The following is a 27,535-nucleotide window of genomic DNA, read 5'->3' on the forward strand; positions in this document are numbered from 1 at the left end:
TACATTTAACAAAAGTGGGTTTATTTCCATGTAATGCTTGTTACATTTTTCTCGCCTCAGTTTTATTTAAAGCCAGGTCAATATCTTACTCTAAATCACTTTATTAGTAATGTAGGCTCTTTAGATATAAAGTCCTTCTGGGAAACAAGCAACATTCAGTTATCTGTTGGCAATGCACTTCAAGGAAAGTTTTGAAATTTGGTAAACATAAACTGCAACCCCATGACCCCATACCAGGGTGGGGTGGGAGAGGGAAAATATACACAAAATCACAAAGACATTACAGTCAAGCACCTTAGAGCTAATATCCATTTCACCTTAAAATAGCATTGCATATGGATTCAGGGAGAATTTCAAAATATTTGAAGATCAAAAGGAAAGAGTCAAAGACTGACAGGAATGTGGAACACATTAAATTAGCTAACAGGGTAGCTCTCATTCTTTATTTCCACTTCTAGCTATAGGGGGTAATCAAATAGAAGTAAACTTACAGTTGAAAAGCCTTTGTGAAAATTCAAATTGTAACAGAAAATAAATTTAAGGGCTTGTTACTTCTAAGGGAATTCATTATGTAATATTTGTTAAATAGACATCTCTGTAGTACATTTTAAATATGATTCAACATTAAGGTAAATGCATATTCCAATAATTCTTTGCTTAAAGTTAACTCATTTGGGGTTCTATCATCCGAACTTATGGCACATTTTCATGAGTATAGTTTTTATGGCAAATTTAATTCTTTGAGAATTGTTTTCGGGGGCAGAATAGGCAAAAGTCTAGCTGCACGGCTGCTCTGTGAAAATTGATTAAATATGGTAATCAAAGAAGTCATATAACTTTTTAAAAATACACAGATTTTTTAAAATTTTTGGCCCCACTATGCAGCTTGTGGGATCTTAGTTCCCTGACCAGGGGTTGAACCCAGGCCAGGCAATGAAAGCACTGAGTCTTAACCACTGGACCACCAGGGAATTCCCATATAATTTTCTATTTTCAAAACAGCTTAAGCAATTTTATTATATGCCTGCTAAGTGAAATGCCCTTATATTTTGTACACATCAGTTTGACTGCATATGACTGCGTTTACAATTCCTTAAATACTCCATGCCAGTGTGTGTAAAGAATATTAGGCTAATTTCTAAGCTGACAGAAAAGTAGGTGATTACATTTGCACAATATGAACCTACACTCACTGTAGGCCAGAGTCAACAGAGCTCTATCGTAATGTAAGAAATGCAATGGAAAAAGAGTCCATCTGGTAATCTAGACCTGATAAGCCCAATTTTGGATCATAGGAAAATTCTACTTCCAAAAATAAAAGCCATTAGAAGTCAAGATTTAATTATAGCAGTATCCTTATTAAAAAGGAGTCAATTATTTGTGAATACTTGTGAACACTGTGAATACTTCTGCTACCTAAAAGCTGTCTGGAATTACTAAAAAATATCTACTTTATTCATGAATATTGACCCACTGGATCAAAGTGTTACTCCCCAGTTTAGACTTTACAAATATTTCTGGTACCTTGATCCAGGCAAGTGCCCCCTATTCTTTTCTTGTCCCCATCATAATCACTGCACCCTATTCTCTGAAACGTTCCAAAGAATGAGGAACCCCAAACCTTAAGGGTTCCTGAAAGCTGTTATTAGAGCAGCCAAAACTCTTTGCAAATGACTTTTCTGATGGGAACAATCATTTCTAACCTGTATGAAGAGGGTAATTCTCATTTAGGTGCCTAGAAAAGAGCAATAAAGGTTGCTGGGTATATTAGTCAAGGTCTCTTGGGAAGACTGTTTTGTGGTTTATTCTTCTGAGCCCCTGAGTCATCCCATATTATTGATGTACCTGTACTGCGATTAGCAATGTAACCAATAAAAATGTTTTTAAATACAACATGTAGAGCCATCAACTCCAAAATCCCTTGGGTCATGACAATACCATCTCAGTTATAAGTCTTCCCCAAAGTGGAGCTGGTCTATTCATAGTTTTACTTAGTTTCGAAGAGCAGAAAGCCTGCAAAGGTAGAGAAGCGCTGGTGGTCCCCGTGAAGAGCACCATTGCCCATTCTCAGCCACACTTCATCCCCTTTGGCCAGCTTCAGCACTGCATGGTTGCTGGATGTATCTGATTTCCCCTTTGTTTCATAGCTAGAAGGAAAAAGAAGAAGCACCAACTACTTAGTCTTTGAAGAGAATAGTCAGCTCTTAACCAAAATCTATCCCCCTTCTCTCCCAGAATCCCATATATTTAGGTATGCTGCTGCTGCTGCTGCTAAGTCACTTCAGTCGTGTTCGACTCTGTGTGATCCCATAGACGGCAGCCCACCAGGCTCCCCCATCCCTGGGATTCTCGGTATAATCTGGATTAAATTCTCTAAATGACACATGAGCAGAAATTATATGTGCCACTTATAGAACTGGCCAGTAAAACTCCCACAAACAATCCCCCATGCTCTTTCCTCATTATGACTGTGTGGAATGCTAATGACAATGACAAGAATGAACTTGGAAACCTTTTGAAGCCTGAGTGCTTGAAGATTGTGGCATGAAAAGAAAAGGAATTTCTATCATGTTCAAGCCCTTAGGTCAATGTTAGAGCAGTTCAATCCACCTGAACTAACTCTAGAATTTGTATCTAAAGAAGGGTGCTGCTCATGATCAGGGATGGAACAATGAGGAAATAGATATTGTGGGCTTCAAAGCTGGAGATCCCTGTCATGTTAGAGAAAACCATTTGGGAAAATGTGGTAACTTGGAATAGAATGTCTGATGCATAAAAATGTACTATAAGCTTGTGTTCTTTCCACCTTCTGACTGTGGCAATGATAATGACCAGTGAAAATTTGGGAGTCAGTTTTACAGATGGCAGAAAAGCTTTTATCAGCCCACATCCCTTAGAAACCTGTTGGAGCAATCCTCCACCCAACTTCCACACATTCCCCTCCTCTCTTTCTACCCCATCCTTCCCCAACCTGGAACCAGCCAAGAAAAATAGAATTCTAATATGTTCAAGCCACAATCTTCTAGATCTCTTTGTTGTAGCAGTTTCACCTATCTAACTCATCTTTTCTCTTTTGGCTTTTCAAGTACACCATCTTACTAGAGGCCAGGTTCCAAAAGGAAAAAAAAAAAAAAAGATGGCAATCCCCACAAATCATCAAAAATTTTTTATAAAAGATAGCAAACACAAAGTTTTTCACAGTTTCTCAACACCCATTTATTTAATTATGGGAAAGGTGTTGGCTCTCTGCCTCTTCTCTAAATCTTAAGCTTACATCAGAGCAAACTGCATTTTTTCTTTTTTATATGGACTTTTTTCCAAGGAGCCTTAGGGCCAGGTTGCTAAGAGAACCATCAGAGTTGCAGCATAGCCTAAAGAGGCAGACTGGTTCCTATCTCTTAATCTGCCAGCTCCAGGGATGATAGAGAAGGCCATCAAGAGAGCTAACTCTAGGCAAAGGGAGCAGAGAGGAGGAAAGGAGAAGGAAAGCCTGAGCAAGAAGGAAAGAAAGAGTTAAGAAAAGAATGCAAATAATTAGTTACGATGAGCATTGCTAGTAATTAATGCAAGACCTCTTATCAACCTGCGTATGCTCAAGTTTATCAGATTCACTGCCCCACAAAGAATAACGAGAATCTGATCATATACTGGTATATGGGAGCTCTGGATGACAACAAAGTCTGCGCCGGTCTCTGTTGAATCCTATTCACATCCTGGCATCGGCCATCCTTTGAGCAAACAATGGCAGCATGGATACCTACAGCAGGAAAGACCACTTACCTGTACATGCTGAAGACCGTGTTGCCATTGTGCATGAGGTATACATACACTTCCTCAACATCCTCATGCTTCATCATGCTGAAGGTGAAGAAGTACACGCCTGAAAGGTAGATATGAATCCACATTTATGTTAACTATTGAACACTGAGGACTGGGAGATAGCAAGGAGATATATCACAGGACTTCACATCTCATTTGTTGCTATTCTAAGTGGTATGTAGGTTCTTTTTTGTTTGTTTGTTTGTTTGTTTTGTTGAAAGTGTAAATGTTACTTGCTAAGTCCTGTCCGACTCTTTGCAACCACATGGACTGTAGCTCACCAGGCTCCTCTATCAGTGGAATTCTCCAGGCCATTCCCTTCCCCAGGGAATCTTCCCTTCCCAGCAATTGAAACTGGGTCTCTTGTATTGAAAGCAGATTCTTTACCATCTGAGCCATCAGGGAAGCCCGGTCGTGTGTGTGTGTGTGTGTGTGTGTGTGTGTGTGTGTTTTGTGGAGGGGGGGGCTGTCCTTGGTCTTAGTTACAGCACTCAGGATCTTCCGTCTTCATTGCGGCATGTGAGATCTTTAGTTTCAGCATGAGAACTCTTAGTTCTGCCATGCGGGATCTGGTTCCCTGACCAGGGATTGGATCCCGGGTCCCTGAACTGGGAGCACAGAGTCTTAGCCACTGGAGCACTGGGGAATTCCTGATATGTAGGTTCTTCTTGGCCTTTATTCCTACGAGAATCCATTTATCTGCTTACACATTCAAACTGCTTTAAATTTTTATGAGACTTTCTCAGTGCATAGAATAAGGTATAAAAGCCTATCCCCTAGGTTTAGAGTAACCATCAGCAGCACCTTCCTCAGAACATATATAGACGCAGTAGAAAGCCCAGCATGGAGGCACCCGTGGCCTTCTGTGGCCTGACAAAATGACCCAAGGACAACACTGCCATTAACCAAAGATAAGGAAGTTATATAGCACAGAGAAATGTTCGCCACTTCTAATGGCTGCAGCAATTTCTCATGTTATTCACTGTAAGTAGGTGAAATTATGTACAATAAATAGATTGAAGTTTCACTGAGCAGCATGACCTTGCTACGAAAAATAAGAACCCTTTTCATTTAAAAAAGACCAACACACTTTAAAATAAGTTAGTTTTATAATTGAAAGCAACTTAGTATACCTGATTCACTTTAAATATCAGTTTAGAAAATACTTTTACTGAAAGATTAAGAGGAATCCAATAGTAGAGAGATGAATGAAAAGGAAAATCTTCCCAACTTCAAATGATCTTGGTTTTGAGAGTGCATTTTAGAAAGATGAAAGAACATAAAGCATCACATTCTTACTGATTTCCATGTTACATGTTTAAACTAATGGCCTTGCCTTAATGCATTTGAGCTGCTATAACAAAACACAACAGACTGCTCATGCTCAGTTGCTCAGACTTGTCTGACTCTCTGCGACCCCATGGACTGTAGCCTGCCAGGGTCCTCTGTCCATGGGATTTCCCAGGCAAGAATATTGGAGTGGGTTGCCATTTCCTCCTCCAAAGGGTCTTCCCAACCCAAGGATTGAAACCAGGTCTCTTGCATCTCTGGCATTGGCAGGCAGATTCTGCCACTGCGCCACTTGGGAAGCCCCAAACAGACTGAGTAGCTTAGAAATAGCAACAAATTTATTCCTCACAGCTCTGGAGGCTGGAATCCCAAGGCAGGTGAGGGCCCTCTTATAGGTCACTGAGTTCTGGCTGTGTCCTCTCATAGCAGAATGGGTTAGGGAGCTCTGTGGGGTCCCTTCTCTGTGGGCACTAATTCGACTAAAAAGAGTTCATTGTGATACCTAATACAATCACCTTGGGCATCAGGTTTTCATCATGTGTGAGTTTTGGGGGAACACAGTCAAGCCATAGTATACTTTGTGAAAGAAAAACCCAGAAACATCTAGAAGGAAAAAAAAAAAGCACCACACAGTTCTATGCTGTTTTCCAAAGGTGCAATCAAGTAAAAGAGAAGCTATAAGGCTACCATGTTGATCCCTCTGCCTCTGAGTCAAGTTGAACCACAGACAGAGGTGTCAGTTCAGTTCAGTTCAGTCGCTCAGTCATGTCTGACTCTTTGTGATCCCATGGACTGCAGCACACCAGGCCTCCCTGTCCATCACCAACTTCCAGAGTTTACCCAAGCTCATGTCCATTGAGATGTATGATTTTGCTTAATTTAGAGCCAAGCTTGCATTTTCAATGTGCTGAGAATAAAGGATACAGTACAAAAATAAGCTATGCCCATTCATATGCCTAAAGATGGATCTACAGATGAAACATAAAGGCAGATAGAAATCAGAGACTCAAATAAAGTAATTTATACGTGTGCAGTTTTTTGCATTTTACAAAACTTCTTATTACTTACACACACAATTTTCAATGCCTCAAGAAGATAAAGTGGAAATCAAAATGACAGAAAAAAAATATTACTTTTCCTGAAAAAAGAAAAATGATGACTCTATTAAAAAAAATAGATGTAGAGGTATTTTAGAAACACTAAGAAACCAGATGGTGAATAAATGAAATGATTAGAATTGGAAATATAAAAGTGCATCTATATTACATCCACACATGGCTTTTCTCTGCAAGGGAACATACTGAAACCAGAGACAATATATTTTCACTCTGCTTTTCACATCTTCATGTGAAATTCAACTTTCTCTGTCCCATAACTCTCAAATGGTCTTTTTATAATCAACTTGAAGTTTAAACAGTAATGTGGGAGTCTAATGATGGTTGTTATTGTCCAAATTATGTCTAGCCCAAGAAAATTCTAAAAACCAACTAAATCCTTGAGCTTCAATTATAAAATCATTGAAAGCAATGGAACCACTCACTGGGCATATCTAGGAGTGCTTAACAGAACAGTTATAGGAAAATTTAACACAAATCTTCAGAACAGAAAATCACATAAGACCGTTTAAAGCTGACTGAAGGGTGATAAAAGATTGCTTCCCACTTCATATGTCAGTTCATTTCTGACTTCAGCTGGGTAGAAAAATAAATCAAGGCACACATTAAAAGTATTTGTGACAAATCTAACATGGCCACTGCCTCCATCAGAATTTTCTTCTTTTCTTTCTCAATGCCATAGACAGAGACAAAGAAAGTTGAAAACAAGAGCCAAAAATATCCATTCTCTGCAAAACTAGGAGACTGGAAAGAAAATCAATCAACTTAAAGTATCAGTTAAGTGCTGTCATATGTCAGCGATAGCAGGCAGAGTCACGGGGAGGCAACAGGGAGGCTGGGCAGGGAATTTTGAGGAGGCCAAGTGGCAGCAGATCTCAAATAATTCCCAGGAAAGTGCCCTCCCCCCACCCCCAACACAGAAGTGTCACTCTGAAGTACTGATGCTGAAAAGGAGCCTCCTCAAGCAGAGCTGAGATAAAGCCAAAGTTAAGTTTGGGAGGAAGTTTGCTAGATAAAGTACAGAAAGTGTGAAAAGTCCTTCTGCAGTGGTGGATCCTGGAATCTGCCAGCAAATAAGAGGCAAAGGAACTGGCAAGTGCAAGGCTGGTCTCATGTTTTTCTAGACCTGGTGTAGCCTGGGAAGGCAGAGAAGTGTGGCCGCACAGAGAAAACACACAGAGCGGCTGTAGTTAAAAGAAATGGAGAGTGCTCACTTCAGCAGCACACATATTAAAATTGGAAAAATACAGAGAAGATTAATATGGACCCTGCGCAAGGATGACATACACATTTATGAAGCATTTTATATTAAAAAAGAGAGAGAGAGAGAGAGAGAGAGAGAGAGAGATGAGGAGTTCCCTGGCAGCAAGGGATGAACCACTGAATTACCAAGCCTGGAAGCAGGCTGGGGTCCCTCCTCTTCTTCAAGAAACTACGGCATAGTGCTGATCCAGGAAATCCATCAACCATCAGTTAATTTTAGAAAGTAGAAAAGAACAAAAATTATCAACAGATAAAGAATACTCAACAAGAAGAAATGTTGTCATGTGGGAGATGAAAAATAAAACCAAAGATTCCATCATGGGTCTAAAAGTATATTAATGAAGCAAATCCCTCTACAAAAGAACATTGTAAAACAGAACATGGAAACCCATGGTAGAAATGATCAGACAAGAGGCAGAACTGAACACCAGGATGACATGACTAATGTAAAACACAGAAAAGGTTAAAATACTACCACAGAAACAAGCAGAAGAGAGAAGGAACTGGTAGAAGCAAAAGGAGAATCAATCCTAGGAAGAAGCAATTAAGCATATGCAGGATGTGTGTGTTGGCCGCTCAGTCGTGTCTGACTCTGCAACCCCATGGACTGTAGCCCATTCGGCTCCTCTATCCATGGGATTCTCCAGGCAAGAATATTGGAGTGGGTTGCCAAGACCTCCTCCAAGGGATCTTCCCAACCCAGAGATGGAACCTGCATCTCTTGTGTCTCCTGCATTGGCAGATGGGTTCTTTACCACTAGTGCCACCAAAGGAAAAAAGCAAACATGAAATGGAAGTAAAGAACACCAAAAAATTAGAGAAAATAATACATGTAGAAGACAGACTAAGGAAAGTTAGAAACAAAACAAAAGATTGTATGACAATTCCATTTATATCATATTTCAGAGCTCTAGGGATGGAAAATCAATCAGTCATTTTCAGGGGTTGTAGTTCACAGGAGTTGACTACAAAGAGATAGCACAAGGGAATTTGGGAGATGAAAGCTTGTTCTGTTTGAAACTATAGTGATGGAGACATACCTATATGCACTTCTCAAAACCCGTAGAACTGTACATCAGAAAGAATACATTTTGCTGCATGTGGAATTTTAAAAGCTCAAGTAGAATATCAGAGAATCTCAAGATAAGATTATGACAAATGAATCTAACTGTATTATAAAATCAATGAAGTAACAGAACTAAAGGGCATGAGGAAAAAAGACGACCAGTTTTAAAGGCTTTCCAGGTGGCTCAGCTCTGCCTGCTAATGCAGGAGATGTGGGTTTCATCCCTAAGTCAGGAAGATCCCCTAGAGAAGGAAATGGCAACCCACTCCAGTATTCTTGCCTGGGAAATCCCATGGACAGAGAAGCCTGGTAGGCTACAGTCCATGGGGTTGCAAAAGAGTTGGGGAGACAATTTAGCCACTAAACAACAACAGCAAGGGTTTTAAAGATGGCATTTTGACTAGATACCATAAAAAGAAAAAAAAATGTGCACAAACATTACATCTTAGTTGGTAAATTTGTTTTTCACGGGACATGGGTGTGCAATTGTTTAACTACTTTATTTGTATACTAAGGTTTAACAAATAAGTAAATATGTTACAGGTTAAGAGAGTTAGGGTTCTCCTTGTCAAAGAAAAAGTTACAAAGAAACAAAGAGGCTGCTAGGACGAACCCAGGGGTGCTGGATTTGAGTCAGAGGTATCAGAATCAACTCATGTTTCTTTTTGTTTTTTAACACACAAGATAGGTAGATAGAAAAATAAATATAGTTATGCATGCACTCATGATTAGTATATATGTATATTTCCTAGCCCTGCCCGTGGATAGGACCCAGAAGTGGTGACATCTTCAGAGCAATGAGTATGTTTAGCATGGGTCTTTGTTTCTAAATACTGCTTCTGCTGCTGCTGCCGCCGCCAAGTCACTTCAGTTGGGTCCGACTCTGTGCGATCCCATAGACTAGACGGCAGCCCACCAGACTCCGCCATCCCTGGGATTCTCCAGGCAAGAACACTGGAGTGGGTTGTTCTAAATACTACTCCCCAATAAAAGGAACCAGGGCTCCTTGGAAAAATGAGTATTGCCAGAGCTGGGACAGAAGAAAATGGAATATGAGCTTGAAGCCACTTATGGCACAAGAACTAAGAATGTTGTGGGGGACTGAATAACAGCTTCCACGTATGCTCATTTCTGGGCTTCCCAGGTGGTACGAGCGATAAAGAATCTGCCTGCCCATGCAGAAGGTAGATATGAGACCTGGGTTTGATCCCTGGGTTGGGAAGATCTGCTGGAGGAGGGCATGGCAACCCACTCCTGTATTCTTGCCTGGGAAATCCCATGGACAGAGGAGTTTGCCGGCCAGCCTCTTCCAGCTTCCAGAGGCTGACACCAGCCCCTGTGTGTTGGCCACAACATCTCAGGCTCTGCTTCCGTTGTCATGTCACTTTGTCTTCTCAGATTCTGACCTCCTTGGCTCTTTCATAGAGATGGTGTGATTACCTTGGGCCTACCTGGACAATCCAGGATGAGCTCCCCATCATAAAACCTTGAATTTAATTACACCCGCAAAATCTCTTTTGCCATATAAGGCAACAGTCACAGATCCTGGGGATTTTAGGACGTGAGTATGGATGCGTGCATGCTAAGTCGCTTCAGTTGTTCCAACTCTTTGCGAACCCATGAACTATAGCCTGCCAGGCTACTCTATCCGTGCAGTTCACCAGGCAAGAATACTAGAGTGAGTTGCCATGCCCTCCTCCAGGGGATCTTCCTGACCCAGGGATCAAACCCACATCTCCTATGTCTCCTGCATTGGCAGCCAGGTTCTTTACCATTAGTGCCAAGTGGGAAACCAGGAACTGAAGATTAACTGTACCTATAACAATCAAGATGATGTTAGTCAGATGACTAAAGATGACTGTCAGCTGACTGTGCTGTTTCTGCAGGTAAACCCCTCCTTCTGTATATAAAAGCTCTTGCCCCACTGGTTGCCTGGGGGGGTGGGGTGGGGATGGGCAGTTGCTGGCATCTGAAATAAAGCTAACTTTCCTTTCCACCCCTGGCCTGTTTATTGGCGGCAAGCAGCCAGACTCCCCCACTCCCCACCCCCACCCTTTCGGTAACAGGTTGACATTTCATTCTCCAGAGGATCTTCCTGACCTAGGGATCAAACCTGAGTCTCCTGCGTGGCAGGCAGATTCTTTATTGTCTAAGCCCCATGTATGTGTATATATGTGTATATTTATGTGTGTGCGTGTATGCATGTATATACACCTGTGTGTGTGTATATGTGTATGTGTTATATATATATGTATGTTTTAACCAGAATCACAGAGAACTCAACTCCTTTTATGTCTTTCTTTGTTCCCTCTCCCTTCCTTCCCCTCCTCCCTCTCTTCCTTCCTTCCATCCTTCCTTCCTTCCTTCCCCTTCTTGGTTGCTAGATTGATTAATCCATTCATTTATTTTTACCTCTCACCTGATACTGGGGCCCCAAATCTCCCGGTCATGACATCAAAGAAGTTTCCGATGTTGGTTTCAACACTGCTGAAAATGATCCCACTGTTCTGATTGGTGAAGTGAGTTGCCAGGGAAGCCATGAACGCAATCTAAGGAAAGAGTTAGAGGTTAACTAAAAGGCAATTTATCTTAGAGAAACAAGGTTTCAGGACAAGTATTATTTCAACAATATTTGTAACAGCAAGAGTGGGAATAATATGAACATTAATCTATGGAGAAAAATTGAGTCATGGTTATTTTTAACATTTTAATGCTATGCAGCCACTGGAATGACAGTATATATCAATAGTTGTGAGCATGGGTTTCAGTGAACATTAGAAAGGCTTTTTGAGATATTAAAATTCTATTAGCAAATAATCCTGGAAAATTTTGACAAAATCTTCTATGTACAGTTATTAAATGCCCATTGGCATATACTAAAGAATTTGAAAAGTCTTTCAGCCAAACAACTTTTTAATTTTGTTTACCCTGTGTTTTTTCCACAAAAGACACCTATGACATTATGATTTATGATAAGTAGATATTTAATATTTGTCCCTCAGTTTTGACAGAGACCTCCTAAAATCCTCAGAATTTCCTAAGTGTTAAGGACAATCAAGGTGTATCTTGTGATGTTAATGAGATAACTTTGGAAAAGCCCCTCAGGAGGGTCTGGTTGCCTGTATTGCCGACTGAAAGTTTTGAACTCTCAGAGCCTCTTGATGAAAGAGGAAGAGGAGAGTGAAAAAGCTGGCTCAAAGCTCAGCATTCAGAAAACTAAGATCAGGGCATCTAGTCCCATCACTTCATGGCAAATGGATGGGGAAACAGTGGAAACAGTGAGAGACTATTTTCTTGGGCTCCAAAATCACTGCAGATGGTGACTGCAGCCATGAAATTAAAAGACACTTGCTCCTTGGAAGAAAAGTTATGACAAACCTAGACAGCATATTAAAAAGCAGAGATTACTTTGCCAACAAAGTAATCCGTCTAGTCAAAGGTCCGTCTAGTCAAAGCTATGGTTTTTCCAGTAGCCATGTATGGATGTGAGAATTGGACTATAAAGAAAGCTGAGAGCCGGAGAATTGATGCTTTTGAACTGTGGTGTTGGAGAAGACTCTTGAGAGTCCCTTGGACTGCAAGGAGACCCAACCAGTCCATCCTAAAGGAGATCAGTCCTGGGTGTTCATTGGAAGGACTGATGCTGAAGCTGACACTCCAATACTTTGGCCACCTCATGTGAAGTGTTGACTCATTGGAAAAGACCCTGATGCCGGGATGGATTGGGGGCAGGAGGAGAAGGGGACGACAGATGGTTGGATGGTATCACCACCTCAATGGACATGAGTTTGAGTAAGCTCTGGGAGTTGGTGATGGACAGGGAAGCCTGGAGTGCTACAGTCCTTGGGGTCACAAAGAGTTGGACGTGACTGAGCGACTGAACTGAACTGAACTGAACTGAGCTGAGCTGTGCCTCCCATCCCCCATACCTCCCCCCTCCCAACCCTTCCCCCACAGATCTCTGCGGAGAAGACAGGGCCTGGGCAGAGAATCCAGTAGCTAGCGATTTAATCACTTATGCCTGAATAATGAAGCCTTCATAAAAACCCAAAAGACAAGTTTTGGAGAGTTTCCAGGTTGGTGAACACATGGAGTTTCAGGGAGAGTACCTCTCAGCCCCCTTTCTCCATACCTTGCCTTATGCATCTCTTCCATCTGGCTGCTCTTCAGTTATATCCTTTTATAATAAATTGGTGAGAAAATAAGTAAAATGTTTCTCTGAGTTCTTCTGTGAGCCTCTTTGGTACATTAATCAAATTCAATGAGGGGGTCATTTGGAACCTTTGATCTATAGCCAGGCAGAAGCACAGGTGACAACCTGAACTTGGACTGGTGCCTAAAGTAGGGGAAGGGTGGAGCAGTCTCAAAGGGCTGAGCTCTTAAGGGTTAGAATTGAGCTGAACTGTAAGACGTTGGCTTCCCAGGTGGCATGCTAGTAGTAAAGCATCCACCTGTCAATGCAGGAGACGTGGGTTCAATCCCTAAGTTGGGAAGATCCCCTGCAGAAGGGAATGGCAACCCACTCCAGTATTCTTGCCTGGAGAATCCCATGGACAGAGGAGCCTGGCGGGCTACAGTCCATGGGGTCACAAAGAGTCGGACATGACTGAATGACTTAGCACACCCACGCACATAGGACATCTAGGTGGTATCAGAGAATTGCTCAGTGATATGGGAATAACCCACACATGGATATTGTAACACTACTGGAGAGTCACATTTGAAAGTCAAAACCAATTCCCTGTCCAAAGGAGACATTGAAACTGAGTGTGAATTAAATCAATAACTTTTTAAAAATTATTATTTCTTGGCTGTGATGGTTCTTCATTGCTGTTCTTTTCTCTAGTTCTAAGGATTGGGGTATACTCTCCAGTGTGGTGCATGAGCTTCACATCGCAATGTCTTCTCTTGTTGCAGAACATGGACTCATGGGTGCACAGGCTTCAGTAGTTGCAAAAGGGGGCTTAGTAGTTGCAGCGTGGGCTCTACATTACTGGCTCAGTAGTTGTGGAACACAGGTTTAGTTACTCCATCATATGTAGGATCTTCCCAGGCCAGGGATCGAACCTTGGTCTCCTGCACTGGCAGGCAGATTCTTTATCACTGAGCCACCAAAGAAACCCCTAGATCAGTAAGTTCTTTAATTTGGGGGGATTATCTTCTTGAATGAATGGAAGTTTTAAGAGAGAAGAATGAGAGAAGAAAGAGCAAATAACATGAAGTTCTGGAAGACTTCGGGTAGACTGGGAAGCCAGGCCTAGGAGAATTAACACAGAAAGGATTTGGGCAGTCAGAAGGACCACATGAGGGCACTGGATGCAGAAGGATGAAGAAGCGGTGATATCAGACAAAACATTTAGGAATGGGGATCAAGGGCCAGAGGTTACCCTTCTTTACAATCTGCCTAAGACCAATCTTCTATCCTCTTTAGGGATTCCTTCAAAATGTGTGAATGTAGTTCTCCCAAATGATCATATTATGGTTTTAGGGTTAAGAAGCTGACAGAGCAAAGGTAACAGCTGCCAAGGTGTTCTCCCTTAAACTGGCTACTACAGGGCTCCTTAACTAGAATATAACCATTTATAGATTTGGGTTAATTTCTAATCTTGAGAATGTTTATTATCAATCTTATTACCTAATAACCTGGACAGGGAAGCCTGGTGTGCAGCAGTCCATGGGGTCACAAAGAGTTGGATACAACTGAGCAACCCAATAGCAACAACAATAACCTGGGCAACTGTATCTGTCTCCTTTTCTTTCTAAATTTATACCAGCACACAGACCCCAGGTTATTAAGATTATTAAACAGCATTCATTAAAAAGTTATGAAAATACAAACACAGGACCTCTTAGTTTACCCTTTAAAAAAACCTGAGACCCAGAAGAATGATGGAATTTATCCAAGGGCAATCAACTACCACATGTGCTCAAATAAGGGGCAGTTTTTCCCCCATTGATCTTTCAGATAGAGTTACTGTACTTTCTAGTTCTTTAAAAGTTTCTCGTGTTATAGTACTGTTCATGGAAACATTAATAATCTATGAAAGAAACTGGAAAGTTTTATTAGAGCCAACCTGAGGATTCTAACCCAGGAGACAGTCTTTCAGAAAGCCCTAAGGACTGTTGTAAAGAAGTAATGGGGTTGAGGGAGAAACCAGTGTGTATGTGGTTTTGGTGAAGGGGTACATGCCATCAAGCACACATCTCAGTAGAATGTGACTGCTATTCTCGAGGACCAGACGTCTTAGTCACTGGTTCAGTGCTTTTCTAAGTGTGGGAAGACGCAGGAAACCGGGTCCATAAGATTCTCTCCTGAACATGGAAGCAACCTAGATGCGCATCAGCAGACGAATGGATAAGGAAGCTGTGGTACATATACACCATGGACTATTACTAAGCCATTAAAAAGAATTCATTTGAATCAGTTCTAATGAGATGGATGAAACTGGAGCCCATTATATAGAGTGAAGTAAGCCAGAAAGATAAAGACCAATACAGTATACTAACACATATATATGGAATTTAGAAAGATGGTAACGATAACCCCATATGCAAAACAGAAAAAGAGACACAAATGTACAGAACAGAATTTTGGACTCTGTGGGAGAAGGCGAGGGTGGGCTGTTTTGAGAGAACAGCATTGAAATGTGTATATTATCTAGGGTGAAACAGATCACCAGCCCAGGCTGGATGCATGAGACAAGTGCTCGGGCCTGGTGCACTGGGAAGACCCAGAGGGATCGGGTGGAGAAGGAGGTGGGAGGGGGGATCGGGATGGGGAACACATGTAAATCCATGGCTGGCTCATGTCAATGTATGACAAAACCCACTACAATATTGTAAAGTAATTAGCCTCCAACTAATAAAAAAAAAATTAAAATAAAAAGATTCTCTCCTGAAAAGGTTTAACTGTCTGAGGGCCAATTCTGCCAGTTTTCCCAGAGCACAAAGTACTTAATCCTGATTGTCACCTTAAATTCCTTTCAGGGTATATTGTAGGTCAGAGATTGCAGTCACTAACGACTTGGTTCTTATAGAACTGGCTGGTGGGCAACACTCTTTATTTTACAATCGTTTCCCTTTTGCCCTTAATTTCAACCAAGGTTTGGGATGCATTTTGTGACCAACTCTCCCATTGCCCTAGGGATGCTCATTCCAAGGCCAAGCCAAGATTTTCTTGATAAGACACTCCATGTCCTGTTACTGGACGAGGCCCACTTAACAGTAGCCAATAGCCTCTGGACCACCTGCCTTACTAGTCTATAATGGTCCAGGAAATGGTTCCTCCTTGTTGCTTCTTCCAGTATCTATTACAGTCATTGACCTTACAGAACTGTTTATTTGGTCAATTGTTTCAAGTTCCCTAGTCATCACTAATTTTATCAGAGACTCAGTCACACACTGGTAATGCAAGAAACAATAATTTTGTAAAATAGGTGGAATACAAGTAATATAGCTAGTAACATTAATAAGGTTGTAAATAAGTAGTAGTATCTTCTAAGGAATTACATGTCTGCTGTCAAAAGAAGAGAAATTGAGCTTTATGGTCAAGTAGGTATTTCTGCCAGTGGTGAGGTCTGGTTAATGCATAATGCAGATGTACAATACATGGTAAAGGGGAGAGGTAAAGGGCAGAGAAAATATTATGTATAAACTTTCCTTGACTTGCTTTAAAATATAAATTTTATTTCATCAGTATATTCTTTCAATTACTTAATTTTAATCACAAGTTATTATTTCAGGAAGACATTTCAGCCAGAAACAAGCAATATAAAATGCTAGTTTTCAATGTTGATAGGTGTTTCTTGGAAGAGTCCATTTTTAAAATATTAACCAAATAAATAAATAAACAACTCAGACTTAGTAATTTTCTTGGTGTGACCTAATCTCACATTTGCAAGTTTTAAGTGTTACTGACAACAAGCATTTCAGAAGATCACTTAAAAGAGAAATAACAGATAAATGGGTAGTTGGGCTTGAGATTAAAATGTCCAATGATAGCCTCGTAAATGAATTTTTAAAACTCTAAGCTGAAGTGAATATGGTCTGGTCTGGAAATCTGTAGGTGAACGGCTCAGAATGTCTTTAGTGATAAAGAAGATAGTGATGAGAAAATTTAAATAAAAATTAATGCCACAAAAACTGATTTGATAGAAAGCAGTATTTGTACATTAATGTCTATCTGTGTGACCTAAACATGCAAATGCAACAAAATTGATAAATAAGTGGGATGGTCAAATGTCTAATAATATTTCATGCATCTAAAAGTTTATATATTCAAGTTGCCAAAAATCTTTTTATTGCACATACCTTTCCATTTGGAAAATGGAAATTAGCTGATGTTCAGGGTTACTCTGTATTTGGTCTAAAGAGAGTGCTGAATTTCACCCTTCATACATTTTTCTTCTCCCTAAGAATGATTTCAAAACACTTTGACAGCATCAGTCTTAGGCAAATATCCCATGGTGAAAAAAATTGAGACAAACAAATTGAGACAGGGTTTGTTTACTCAACACTGAGGATAAAAAAACACTCAAGCCTTCTGACTCCTGGACCCTAAGGGTCATCTGGAGACGTGCCAAGATTGTTTACCTGCAGTTCAGGTGGAATCCCCGGGTAGCCCTTCTCTCCTTTGGGGCCATGCTGCCCACGCTCCCCTCGTGGTCCCAGGTCACCTTTGTCTCCTTTCTCACCTTTGGCCCCTTCGTGGCCAGTGGCTCCATTATTGCCATTGTTCCCATGGTTTCCTTAAACAACCAGACATCATCACATGAGAAAGCCTAGTCACTCATACTCACTATTTCTATAGAAACATAGATCCTTTCTTCAAAAATACAAATTCAAAGGCATAAGGGGACCATTTGAAACAAGCCTAAACACAGCCATGAGGTCATCATGGAATAGGATCTCTCTTAAATGGAACAATGAAAACAGACTTAGATACTTTTAAGTCTCCAGATTCTAAAGCCTATTTTTCCTGTAAAGCAAGACTTGGAAGAATAGTTGCATAGAAGACTGATTATCAAAGGCTCCTTTATAATAGCAAAGATTAGAAACTACCTAAATGTCCATCAGTATTGAAAGGGTAAAATTTTTAAATGGCAGAGAATTCCTGGTGGTCTAGTGGTTAAAACTCTGTATTTTCACTGCAGGGGGCATGATTTCTATCCCTGATCAGGGAACTATAATCCTGCAAGCTGCATGGCACAGCCAAAATAATAATAATAATAATAAAGGATTTGTAGACAGAATTGTTTTAAAATGGTATATATATATCCCAGTAAATAATGTTATATAGTCACAAAAAAATAATGATGAAGAAAAATATTTAATAACATATGTTTTAGATTAAAGAGGCTAAGAATCAATAGGGTTCGCATGATACTACATGTATGTATGTATATTACATATACATGTATATATGTATATGTGTGTATATATATATGCTTTATCCAAAGAGGAAAAAGATTATAACATATTACATAAAAATATTTTACAGTGGTTCATTTTGCCTGGGAAATCCCATGGACAGAGGAGCCTGGCAGGCTACAGTCCATGGGGTCACAAAGAGTTGTACATGACTTAGTAAGAAAACAATAGGAATCTTTTTTCTAAGTGGATGGAACACAAGTGATTTTTGTATGATCCTATATAATTTTCTGCATTTTAAAAAATTTCTACAAGAACATGTACCACTTTTATAACTGAAGGAAAAGTAAAATCATTGATAAAAATTATAACAATAATCTTGAAAGCAAGATTTGGATAATGATTTCAGCTCTTTACTCAGAGAGAATTTCTACACCTCTCCCTTTATTTTTGCACTTGTTGAATTCCAGGCCCTTCTGTCATTTATTTTGTGTGCCACCTTTGGTCAGATTTCATAACAAGCTTGAAATTCTTCCATACTGATAAACTTTGACTGTATTTGCAGGTTAATGTGCTGATGACAAAACTCTTCCTGATGGGAAACATGGAATCAAAGCCAGTCCATCCTGTGGCCTCAGAAGAGTGTAGACCTAAGAATATTTTAGGAGGGTCTGAATGTTCCCTACCCCTAATCACTGCACCTGCTGCCTGCTGCCCATGATGGTCACTGACATAGGTTCCAAGCTACTAATCATGAAGTCTAACAGAGCACTTGCTCGTTCTATATTTGGTTTTGTTTGAGAAGCCTCTCAAAGGTATTAAGAAAAACTAAGTCTCATTGTTTTTTAACTACTAACATCAGTGAGAGTAAGAGAAGAGTAAGAGGACTTTTGCCAAACCTTGAGAAAAAGTTTTACTCCCAGGAATTGACCTGGAGACAATAGAGTCAGATAGGCCCTCAGATTTGGAGGTCGTGGACAGAGGGGACCTGGCTGCCATCTCCTTGCCTGACCCAGGAGGCTAGCGAGTTCCCCAAATGATCCATGCCTGGGGTACCACTCGCGTAGAGTAGAGATGGCTGAGAGGTGGCTCTAGAGGGACCCAGTGGAGTTTGACAGCACACCCCATGCCACCATATGGTGCTGGAGCCCAAAAATGTTCCCTTGAGTCCAAAAGAAGCACAAAGGTCAACTGAGAGACAGCTGAGCATGGTGCACCTGGAGGTTGGGGAAGACAAACTCAGCTAGACCTAGAATCAGACAGGATGTATCATTCAGCGAAAGGGACTGTGAAGATGACTATAACCCAGACCAGCAATTTCTCCTCCCCACTCTCGCTTCCCAAATCCCCAGAAGGCTAGATCTAGAGTGCCCTATGGAGCACACATTGGCAGAAACACTGAAACAAAAGTATGAACCTGTTAAGCTCTGGTGATTCCACACTCCACGCTGGTGAAGGGCCTCCTAGCCTGTAGGCTGGGGTCCCAGTATGCCTAATGCCTGTGGGATTCTGCGAGTGGTATGGATAATAAATACTATATCTTATAGACTTCTACCTCATGAATTCAATAAGCTCAGTTGCCTACCCAACTCTCTTTTGGATTTTCCATGCACAAGCTCTGGATCATACACAAGTGATCCCAGATCACTGAGATTCACACCTGGCTCCTGATTTGGTATGGCCTGCAAGTAGACTGGAAATAACGCATCTCTCTCATCCTTACCTGGAATGCCAGGGGGACCAGGAGGTCCAGGGGGGCCTTGGTAGCCTCGGAAGCTGTAGTCTCCATGGCAACACTTGCTGCAGTCTGGGGGCAGTCCTCCAGTTTGTGGAGACTTTAAAAAAAAGACACAAAGAGAAACTTCAAAGAAGGGTACATGTGAGTAACTAGAACCTTTGAATTTCCTCTGGCTTTGGTCCCTAGGTAAGTTTAATTCCAAACAACCCACAACAACATCAGAAAAGAAGGTGTGGGGTGGGTATGTCAATGGCAAAGGAGTCAGAGAACAGCTCAGGCGAGTTGATGATCAGAGGCAAAGGAAACAATAGAGTAGGTAGAAGAACAGGCTCCTTGGAAAGTGGGAGTGGGAGTGGAGGATCGGGGCAGTGTTTCTAGAAAGTATGTTCTGGAAGCTATGGGAAAAGAGAAATCTCCTTCAGAAGTAGACTTGGAAACATTCCTTTTCTTTTCCAACTGGCTATAGTCTCAGACATAGCTAGACTGAGTAGATGACCCACAAATGATAAAATTACCAGCATCAAATACAGTAATTAAGACTATGTATATTCATGATACTACTGCATTAAATGTTCTTAGAAATTCTAAATTGCAACTCTAGTTTTTCCAACAGTCAAGGCACACATAAATTGCCTTAGAAAATTAAGATTCATGAATCCAAAAAGTTCATTAGTTATTTACAACTTGAAAGAATTTTACTTTTTTAAACTTCTGCCTTTAACATGCGGGTCTGTTTCATATTCCACTTGAAAATTTAAGTGACTATTGCACTGTTTGAATCAAGATTGAATGTCTATTGAGTCAGTGATGCAATTCAACCATCTCATCCTCTGTCATCCCCTTCGCTTCCTGCCTTCAATCTTTCCCAGAATCAGGGTCTTTTCCATGAGTCAGTTATTCGCATCAGGTAGCCAAAGTATTGGAGCTTCAGCATCAGACCTTCCAATGAATATTCAGGGTTGATTTTTTTTTAGGATTGACTGGTTGGATCTCCTTGCAGTCCAAGGGACTCTCAAGGGTCTTCTCCAACACCATAGCTCAAAAGAATCAATTTTTTGGTGCTCAGCTTTCTTTATGGTCCAACTCTCACATCCATACATGACTACTGGAAAAACCACAGCTTTGACTAGACGGACCTTTGTTGGCAAAGTAATATCTCTGCTTTTTAATTTGCTGTCTAGATATGTCACAGCTTTTCTTCCAAGGAGCAAGCATTTTTAAATTTCATGGCTGCAGTCACCATCTGCAGTGATTTTGGAGCCCAAAATGATAAAGTCTGTCACTGTTTCCATTGTTTCCCCATTTCTCTTTGCCTTGAAGTGATGGGACCGGATGCCATGATTTTAGTTTTCTGAATGTTGAGTTTTAAGCCAGCTTTTTCACTCTCCTCTTTCACTTTCATCAAGAGGCTCTTTGGTTCTTCTTCACTTTCTGCCATAAGGGTGGTGTCATCTGCACATCTGAGGTTATTGATATTTCTCCCAGCAATCTTGATCCCAGCTTGTGCTTCTTCATCCAGCCTGGTATTTCACATGGTGTACTCTGCATATAAGTTAAATAATCAGGGTGATAATATACAGCCTTGACATACTCCTCTCCTGATTTGGAACCAGTCTGTTGTTCCATGTCCAGTTCTAACTGTTGCTTCATGACCTGCATACAGATTTTTCAGGAGACAGGTAAGGTGGTCTGGTATTCCCATCTCTTGAAGAATTTCCCACAGTTTCTTGTGATCAACATAGTCAAAGGATTTGGTGTAGGCAATGAAGCAGAAGTATATGTTTTTCTGGAACTCTCTTGCTTTTTCTACGATCCAACAGATGTTGGCAACTTGATCTCTGGCTCCTCTGCCTTTTCTAAATCCAGCTTGAACATCTAAAAGTTCTTGGTTCATGTACTGTTGAAGCCTTGTTTAATGAATATTAAATGTATTCAAATATGACTCTGAGTTCAACACTTACTTATTCAATGATAAATATCTAAAATTTGGGCTTACTGTCAAGGAGGTAGAGATTTGACAGAAGTTGAACAGCAGAAGAGTTAGAGTCACTCATAGAATTTCGAGTCTCTTCTAAATGGGCAACTTATAATTATAGGTAGCATACAAAAGACTTGTGAAAACGTTCCTTGACACCAATTAAAAATCAAAGGTTTTTTGAAAATAGCATATTGTTGCTAAGGGATTCATTTTTTAAAAGGAAGGGATGGGGTGAGAGAGGAAGGAAGGGAGAGAGAGAAATGGAGAAAAGGAGGGAGGAAGAAGTCATTTAAAATTCAAGTTTTCTCTGTCATTAGAAATCCAAGCAGAACAATGGATTAGTGCTTCACATTGTTGCACCTCTAGACTTTTACAGCACAGCAAATTCCACTCAATACTCTGTAAAGGCCTATATGGGAGAAGAATCTAAAAAAGAATGGATAGAACAGCCCTTGTGGTCCAGTGGTTAAGACTCTGCCTGCCAATGCAGGAGACTGGCTTGATCCCTGGTCAGGGAAGATTCCTTGTGCTGTGGGGCCACTAAGTTGTGTGCCACAACTACTGAGCCCACGTGCCCTAGAGCTGATGCTCTGCAACAAGACAAGCCACCACAACGAGAAGCCCAAACACCACAACTAGGGAGTAGTCCCCGCTCACAGCAACTAGATAAAGCCTGTGCACAGCAATGAAGACCCAATGGAGCCAAAAATAAAATAAATAAATAAATACATTTTTAAGAAAGAGTGTATGTGTGCTAAGTTGCTTCAGTCACGGCCTATTCTTTGCAACCCTATGAGCCCTCCAGGCTCCTCTGTCCATTGGATTCTCCAGGCAAGAATACTGGAGTGGGTTGCCATTTCATCCACCAGGGCACCTTTCCAACCCAGGGACTGAACCAGAGTCTCATATGTCTCTTGTATTAGTAGGCAGGTTCTTTACCATTATCACTGCCTGGAAAGCCCCATGTACATGTGTGTGTATAACCGATTTACTTTGCCGTACACCTGAAACTAACACAACATTGCAAATCAACTATGCTCTGATAAAAATTATTTTTAAAAATTAAATTTGTAAGCTAGAATACTTTCCCTGACTCATAGTTTTTGTTTTTTGTTTTTTTTTAATTTAAACAGGTTCCCACCTAGCTAAAATATTAAGAAACAAATGCCTCATCCGTAGTCCTGCAACAGCTCAGAGCCCAAACTCAAGGTTTCAGGAGCTAGGATTTGGACCAATCTCCTGGTCTAGTCTTCAGTCCCTCAGACCCAACTCCGGACAGTCCATGAAAACCTTTTACAAAACTGGCGGAGGAAAAGAAAATTAGCCAAAGCAATTGGTTGGAGACAAGGGATTTCAGACACTTGGGAAGTCAGACACCACAGCACTGCCCCACCTTCTAATCCAAAGATGAACTCTGAGGAGTAAGTATTCTGTAATTTCCTGGTATGATTTTGCTAATATGAAATACAGATTTTTAAGCTCCAAGAAATTCTAAGCTCTGCCAATAATGAATTTAAGGGAAAGAGACGGGTGGGGATGAGGGAAAATCCTGAAGTGGAACCATTTATTTAAAAATAGAATTGAAAAACTGAGACAAAACTAAGAATGTCAGAAAGAGAACTGGACTGGAACCAGAACTCCCATTACAGGTCTGTGTGACTTTTATGAAGTCATTTTATCCAGACATTTTTCTTGTCCACTAAATTAGAGGACAGGGTAAAAATGGTCATGAAATTTCCTTCCAGCTCTATAACACAAACAATGATACTGAAGTCTTTCGCAAAGCCTCAGATGGTGACTTAGAAAGCTTTTGTTTTGAAGTCTAGTGTCTGGGCACAGGAAATTAGCTCCAAGAGATGAGGTGCACACCCAAGCACTTCTGAGAGTCCAGTTGTTGTTTAGTCGCTAAGTTGTGTCTGACTCTTTTTACGACTCCATGGACTGTAGCCCACCAGGCTACAGTTTGTCTGTGGGATTTCCCAGGCAAGAACACTGGAGTGGGTTGCCATTTCTCAAGGGGATCTTCCCGACCTATGTATTGAATCCATGTCTCCTGCATCTCCTGCATTGCTAGGCAGATTCTTTACCACTGAGCCAACAGGCAAGTTGAGAGCACAGAGCTGCCATCAAAACAGGGAGAGATTTCTGGTCACTATGTGGGCCCCCTCCTAAGAACCCTCCTGCAACATTTCACAACATGGTCCTCCCTCTGGCCTGGTCTTTCAAAAATCAATCAAATGGAACAATGTCTGTGAGCCTTAGAACAAGTTGGACAGGATGTGTTAGTTGAGAAGTTTTCTCCCAGGTAAGGGAGATTCACAAACTAGGTAATTCTGTATATCACCTTGCTATCGACTCTTTTCCCAAAATTAGGTCAAATTTGAGCACGAAGTTCATGCAAATGTGTGGTATGGGAGGAAGAAGGTCCCTAAGACAAGTTCCATCTATTCTGTAGATGGAGGCCTAGGGGCAGCTACCGAGAATGAAGCTCTACTATTGGGAAATGACTTCAGGAAAGAGGGTCCACAGCCCCTTCTGTGGAAAGGGAAAAGCGAAGAGAAAGAAAGTGAAGGGAAGTGGAGGAGGGAGAGACAGGTGCCCAGGAAGAGCAGGGAAGGTTGATACAGGTGGAAATGGTGAAGAGCTGCAGAGAAGAAAATGCCAGGAAAAGGGGAGTGCAGGTCTCCCTGGGAGAGTGGTCACCCACCTCTATGCATCTCTGCACAAACCCTATGGCCAGAGTCCTCTTTTTAGAACACATACCTGACTTCACTGCCCTGCTATGCATGAACAAAACTTCTGTGTGCAAAACAAGCTCTAAGCTTCTTAACCGGTCAACAGAATCCATCAAATGGCACTAAAATCACGGGTGTCTTCCTCCCACAGCCCAGGCATGCCACCAACATCCACTCCTCCAGGCTCTCTCAAGGCTCTTCCTGTCACACAAATTTATTTTATCTTTTCTATGAATAGCCATCCTTTTTGTCTCATCCTTTGAGATCCAACTCAACAGCCACCACCATTCTGACCCTTTCCTCCCAACAGTCTTTTGTGTGTGAACTTTATCACGTGGTATTGAATTATCTGTTAATTTATCCCCACAAGAGCCCTTCAGAATTGTTCAGCAATAGAAGTTTGAGTGTATCTATCCCCATCCTAAAATGTGACTCACAGGAGAAGCACAGGGAATAGATTGGTGAAGGAAAAAAAAAAGATTGGTAAAAGAGTGAATGAGGATTAAGAGAAGAGGTGGGGAGTGGGGGGAGTGAGGAAAGAAGGAAGCACACAGAAAAATCCTAAATTCAACGTGGGGCTCCACATCCATAGGCAGAGAATTGTACTAAAACTTCTAGAGTATCAGTGGCTAAATCTCCACAGTTGGAGGCTGATTTGGAAATACTGCAGGAATCCAAGGGAGTTTAAAAGCACCCTCCTTCAAAAAAAAAAAGAAAGAAAGAAAAAAAAGGAAACCCCGAAGTGGCTTCTTACCCACCTCATATGATTTTAATATGCTAGATGCCTAGGCCACTAGCAGGTAGCATGGAACAGAAATGTAATTTGAATTTCAGTGGCCTGATGGGTGCCAAAAAATAATAACCCATGACAGCCCACATCTGCCTTCTGTTGCCTCTGGGGGCTCACACAGCCATGGCCAAGAAGGATCCAGCAGAGAGCCCATTTACTGAAGTGGAAAATCCAGGTCAAGGCTTGGACAAAAGCACAGATATCTTCACCACTGATAAACACAAATCAGCATTAATCACTCTTCAGCCAAAAGACTATCAGATGAAAGGACAATCTCTAAAAGTGGCTTTCAAAAAGCAGGACTGGGGACTTCCCTGGTGGTCCAGTGGTTAGGGCTTCTCACTTCCACTGAGGGGATACGGATTCGTCCTTGGTTGGGGAACTAAGATCTCACTTGCCACACAGCATGGCCAATAAATAAATAAATAAATAAATAAATAAACAGGATTGTGTTTAGAGGTTATTTTTTCTCCTGCAGCTCCACCAATTCAACCAGGCCCCACAGAATGATTTGCACAACTACATCTGTGGTCAAGTTAGAAGTCCCAGGTTTGTTTCAGATCCACAACTGCTTCTGCTTATTATCTTGCTGTGATCATTCTACCGGTCTCAACCCACGCGTTCAGTTTGTGGTTGGAGAGGTTTAGATTTCAACTGCATGGGCGTCTTCAGGGCCTATCCAATGCACGTGTGTGCGCGTGCTCAACGGCTTTGCATGCTCAGTCGCTTCAGTGGTGTCCCACTCTGCCCACCAGACTCCCCTGTCCATGGGATACTCCTGGCCAGAAAACTGGAGTGGGTTGCCATTCCCTTCTCCAGGGGATCTTCCCAACCCAGGAATCAAACTGGGGTCTCACACATTTCAGGCAGGTTCTTTACCAGCTGAGCTACCAGAAACAGTAAATTCTTACAGTAAAATTTATCTGTCCAAAAATCATATAATTCAGAGTAACTCTCCTTGCCCCCTCATCTGATTTCATCATGCTGATTCCTGGAAGGCAAATCAAAATCTGCTTCTTCCTTATGTTGCACACCTGAGACTAATATCATGTTATATATACACCAATTAAATTTTTTAAATCAAAAATAATAGACATTCAAAAACCTGTTTCTTCCTGTCCTTAATGTTTTCAATGAAATTGAGTTTCATCAAGTTGCTATTCACTACACTAAAACATTAACTCACTCCTATGCCACCCTGAAAGAGTTAAAGATGCCTCCTTAGATGCTGAGCTTATCCTCATCATTTTACACAAATCCTCTGATTATCAGGCACTCAGTCATACAATAGCACGAAGTCTGCATTTTAAATACAGATATATGTTTTTGTTTTAACCCTTTGGTCCTTTTTAAAACAAAGTGAAGGTAGAGACTTAGTAACCTAGAGTGCTGTTAAATCAAATAATCAAGCCTGGCATGAAATGTCACAGTAAACTCGCAAATCAAATGAAAAACTCAAAGGGCAGCTTCTCTCTGCCAGGAAGAATGGAGAAAATCCAATTTACGATCTGTAAATGATTATCTCTAGCAACCCGTCTATCGGCAAAGGTCAGCTCTCCTCCTCCTTTCCACACCAACAGAGCAAGAAAGAAACAAAATCACAGCAGAGCAGGGTTGATGCTCCACTCCCCTTTCTGATGGGGCGTCTGTGGCTTCTCTTTATCTCCGTATATCAATGCTACCTATGCTGAGTGTCTAACACACACTGCCAGCGCCCCTAGCATCCCACAGCGACCCGGAGAGAGAGACCCGCGAGCAGCTCAGCCAGCTTCTGGAAGAACTGCTCCCGGGAATCACAGCTGGAAAAAAGGAAAAAAAAAAGAACAAAGACAACACATCTCATGAAGCTTTGACAGTAACCCTTAAAAGAGAATTCCGAGTACCTGGCCCCAGAATGGGGTGATCTGGGCTAGGTCATCTACCTCGGGGGGCGGTAGCTCATCCGGCCTCAGGGATTTTAGGTCTGTAGAAGTGTTATTATCCACAGTCCCAGTTCTAGGATGGCTCCGCTCTCTCACTTTCTCCCTTCTGGAGCCGCTACGGCCAGTCTGCTGATGGCTTTGCACTATTCGCGCCACCACTTTATTAGCTCTTCCGCTCACCTCCATGTATTCATCTTGACACAGGCAAAAAGGGAGGAAAAGCAAAGCCAGAAGGTGCCAACAGACGAGCTGCCTTCCCCGCATGGTTCTCAACAGAGCCACAGAGCCTCCCGGGGAAGACGGCCGGGGCTCTGGGCGCCGTGGTCTCCTCGGGCAAGCGCCAGCGGCTGGAGATCAGAGCTGCCTCCGGCCGCGCGGTTTTTATAGCTCGGTGTGTAATAAATAAGGCAGCAGGCAAGCCAGAGGGAGAGCGGTCCTCTTCCGCCGGCA

The 27,535-nt window shown here is 41.5% G+C and overlaps 1 protein-coding gene and 1 non-coding gene across 3 annotated transcripts; one reads left to right on the forward strand and one right to left on the reverse strand.

The window, feature by feature from the left end:
- Positions 1 to 27,535, reverse strand: C1QTNF3 (C1q and TNF related 3). Of its 2 annotated transcripts, none has more exons than XM_020891512.2 (6): positions 27,047 to 27,535; positions 19,646 to 19,757; positions 17,146 to 17,300; positions 10,973 to 11,102; positions 3,781 to 3,880; positions 1 to 2,147 (listed from the first exon to the last, which is right to left on the reverse strand). In XM_020891512.2, the coding sequence occupies exons 1-6, from the start codon at positions 27,347 to 27,349 to the stop codon at positions 1,988 to 1,990; spliced, it is 960 nt and encodes a 319-aa protein (XP_020747171.1). In that variant the 5' UTR covers positions 27,350 to 27,535; the 3' UTR covers positions 1 to 1,987. The 2 variants fall into 2 exon arrangements, with proteins under 2 accessions (XP_020747171.1, XP_020747173.1); XM_020891514.2 differs by having other exon boundaries at positions 27,266 to 27,532.
- LOC139038335 (U6 spliceosomal RNA) lies at positions 7,431 to 7,537 on the forward strand. The gene has a single exon (XR_011491328.1). It is a non-coding gene; the product is annotated as a U6 spliceosomal RNA (small nuclear RNA).

This window comes from Odocoileus virginianus, chromosome 14 (genome assembly GCF_023699985.2).
Source record: "Odocoileus virginianus isolate 20LAN1187 ecotype Illinois chromosome 14, Ovbor_1.2, whole genome shotgun sequence".
NCBI classification, from domain to species: Eukaryota; Metazoa; Chordata; class Mammalia; order Artiodactyla; family Cervidae; genus Odocoileus; species Odocoileus virginianus.

What these genes read in the sequence shown, in the direction of transcription:
- C1QTNF3 (XM_020891512.2), bottom strand. Translation starts at nt 27,349, where the DNA reads ATGCGGGGAAGGCAGCTCGTCTGTTGGCACCTTCTGGCTTTGCTTTTC. An exon ending in TCACCCCATTCTGGGGCCAG is followed by an intron (nt 19,758 to 27,046) that starts GTACTCGGAATT and finishes TTTTTTTTAAAG; the next exon opens with TCTCCACAAACTGGAGGACT. An exon ending in ACGGTCTTCAGCATGTACAG is followed by an intron (nt 2,148 to 3,780) that starts GTAAGTGGTCTT and finishes TTTTCCTTCTAG; the next exon opens with CTATGAAACAAAGGGGAAAT.